Source organism: Xenopus tropicalis, chromosome 9 (genome assembly GCF_000004195.4).
Source record: "Xenopus tropicalis strain Nigerian chromosome 9, UCB_Xtro_10.0, whole genome shotgun sequence".
Classification (NCBI taxonomy): Eukaryota; Metazoa; Chordata; class Amphibia; order Anura; family Pipidae; genus Xenopus; species Xenopus tropicalis.
Window position 1 is genome coordinate 1,874,679 of NC_030685.2, and position 1,743 is coordinate 1,876,421.

At 49.1% G+C, this 1,743-nt stretch overlaps 1 protein-coding gene across 1 annotated transcript; it reads right to left on the bottom strand.

Annotated features, from left to right (window-relative positions):
• Nucleotides 1-205: 205 nt before the first annotated feature.
• On the bottom strand, nucleotides 206-1,138 carry LOC116407620 (tripartite motif-containing protein 5-like). The gene is made up of 2 exons (XM_031893301.1): nucleotides 1,015-1,138; nucleotides 206-567 (listed from the first exon to the last, which is right to left on the bottom strand). Exons 1-2 carry the CDS (start codon nucleotides 1,136-1,138, stop codon nucleotides 206-208), a joined length of 486 nt encoding a protein of 161 aa, XP_031749161.1.
• Nucleotides 1,139-1,743: the final 605 nt, after the last annotated feature.

Genomic DNA, 1,743 nt, shown 5'->3' on the forward strand with positions numbered 1-1,743 from the left:
AAGGCAGCCAATCTGACTCCAGTAGCTGTAACAGAGAGTAACAGCGAGTGGATCTGCCATGTTGCACAGCTCCTCAGTGTGCCGGATCTGATTGGACAGCTCATCCTTCTTTATCTCCAGTCGATTGATTAGTTCAGAGAGGTGAAGGGAAAGCTTCTCATCCTGACTGGAGATCTCGCTCAGGTCTCGCCTTTCCCTGATGCCCCTAAGCAGGGCACTGACTCTGTGTTACACCAGGAGCTTTGTTGGGAATTTCTCCCGTGGGTGTTTGCACGTCTTTTGCTTTTCGTTCCACCGTCCCTTGTTTTGAACTCATTTTCTCCAGAATGTTTCTCAGTTTCTCTTTCTTCCTCTCAGAGGCCTCACTCAGCATCTCCACATTGTGGCCCTTGTGTTCCCCAACCAGACAGCCGGACACACAGATTAAAGCACCGTCCTTGATGCAACTAAACTCCAGCATTTTCTTGTGTACAGAGCATTTTCCTTTCTCCGGGGAAGAGGTGGGTTCCAATAAGACACGTTCCCCCGACTTGCTGGGCGCTGCCAGATGGACATCGCTGAGAGAAGCTTCACAGTGGGGACATGTCTTATAGGCCGGCACGGAGAGATAAACACACTAAGTGCAGGAGATTTTATCTTTATCCTGCTGGGCAGAAAGGAAAAGCTGAACCTTATTGCACAATTCAGAGTTCTCCTTCAGCTCAGGCCTTTCATTAAACCTGTTCCTGCACCTAGGGCAAGTAGTTGACCCAGGTTTTGGTGAGACAGCCCTGGCAGAAGATATGGCCGCAGTAGAGCTCAGGCAGATGGAGCAGTTTAACTCGGTGGAAGAAGAGGCCATGATGGTGCAAGGAATGAAATGTAACCTGAGCTAAATGCTTCAGTTCTTCACCGACCTGGTTGACCCAGGTTTTGGTGAGACAGCCCTGGCAGAAGGTATGGCCACAGTAGAGCTCAGGTAGATTTAACTCAGTGGAACAAGAGGCCATGATGGTGCAAGGAATGAAATGTAACCTTGAGATAAATGCTTCAGTTCTCCATCGACCAGGTTGACCCAGGTTTTGGTGAGACAGCCCTGGCAGAAGGTATGGCCACAGTAGAGCTCAGGTAGATTTAACTCAGTGGAACAAGAGGCCATGATGGTGCAAGGAATGAAATGTAACCTTGAGATAAATGCTTCAGTTCTCCATCGACCAGGTTGACCCAGGTTTTGGTGAGACAGCCCTGGCAGAAGGTATGGCCACAGTAGAGCTCAGGTAGATTTAACTCAGTGGAACAAGAGGCCATGATGGTGCAAGGAATAAAATGTAACCTGAACTAAATGCTTCAGTTCTCCACCGACCTGGTTGACCCAGGTTTTGGTGAGACAGCCCTGGCAGAAGGTATGGCCACAGTAGAGCTCAGGTAGATTTAACTCAGTGGAAGAAGAGGCCATGATGGTGCAAGGAATGAAATGTAACCTGAGATAAATGCTTCAGTTCTCCATCAACCAGGTTGACCCAGGTTTTAGTGATACAGCCCTGGCAGAAGGCATGGCCACAGTAGAGCTCAGGCAGATGGAGCAGTTTAACTTGGTGGAACAAGAGGCCGTGATGGTGCAAGGAATGAAATGTAACCTTGAGATAAATGCTTCAGTTCTCCACTGACCTGGTTGACCCAGGTTTTGGTGATACAGCCCTGGCAGAAGGTATGGCTCCAGTAGAGTGTAACCGGGTTGGTGTAAATGCTCAGGCAGATGGAGCA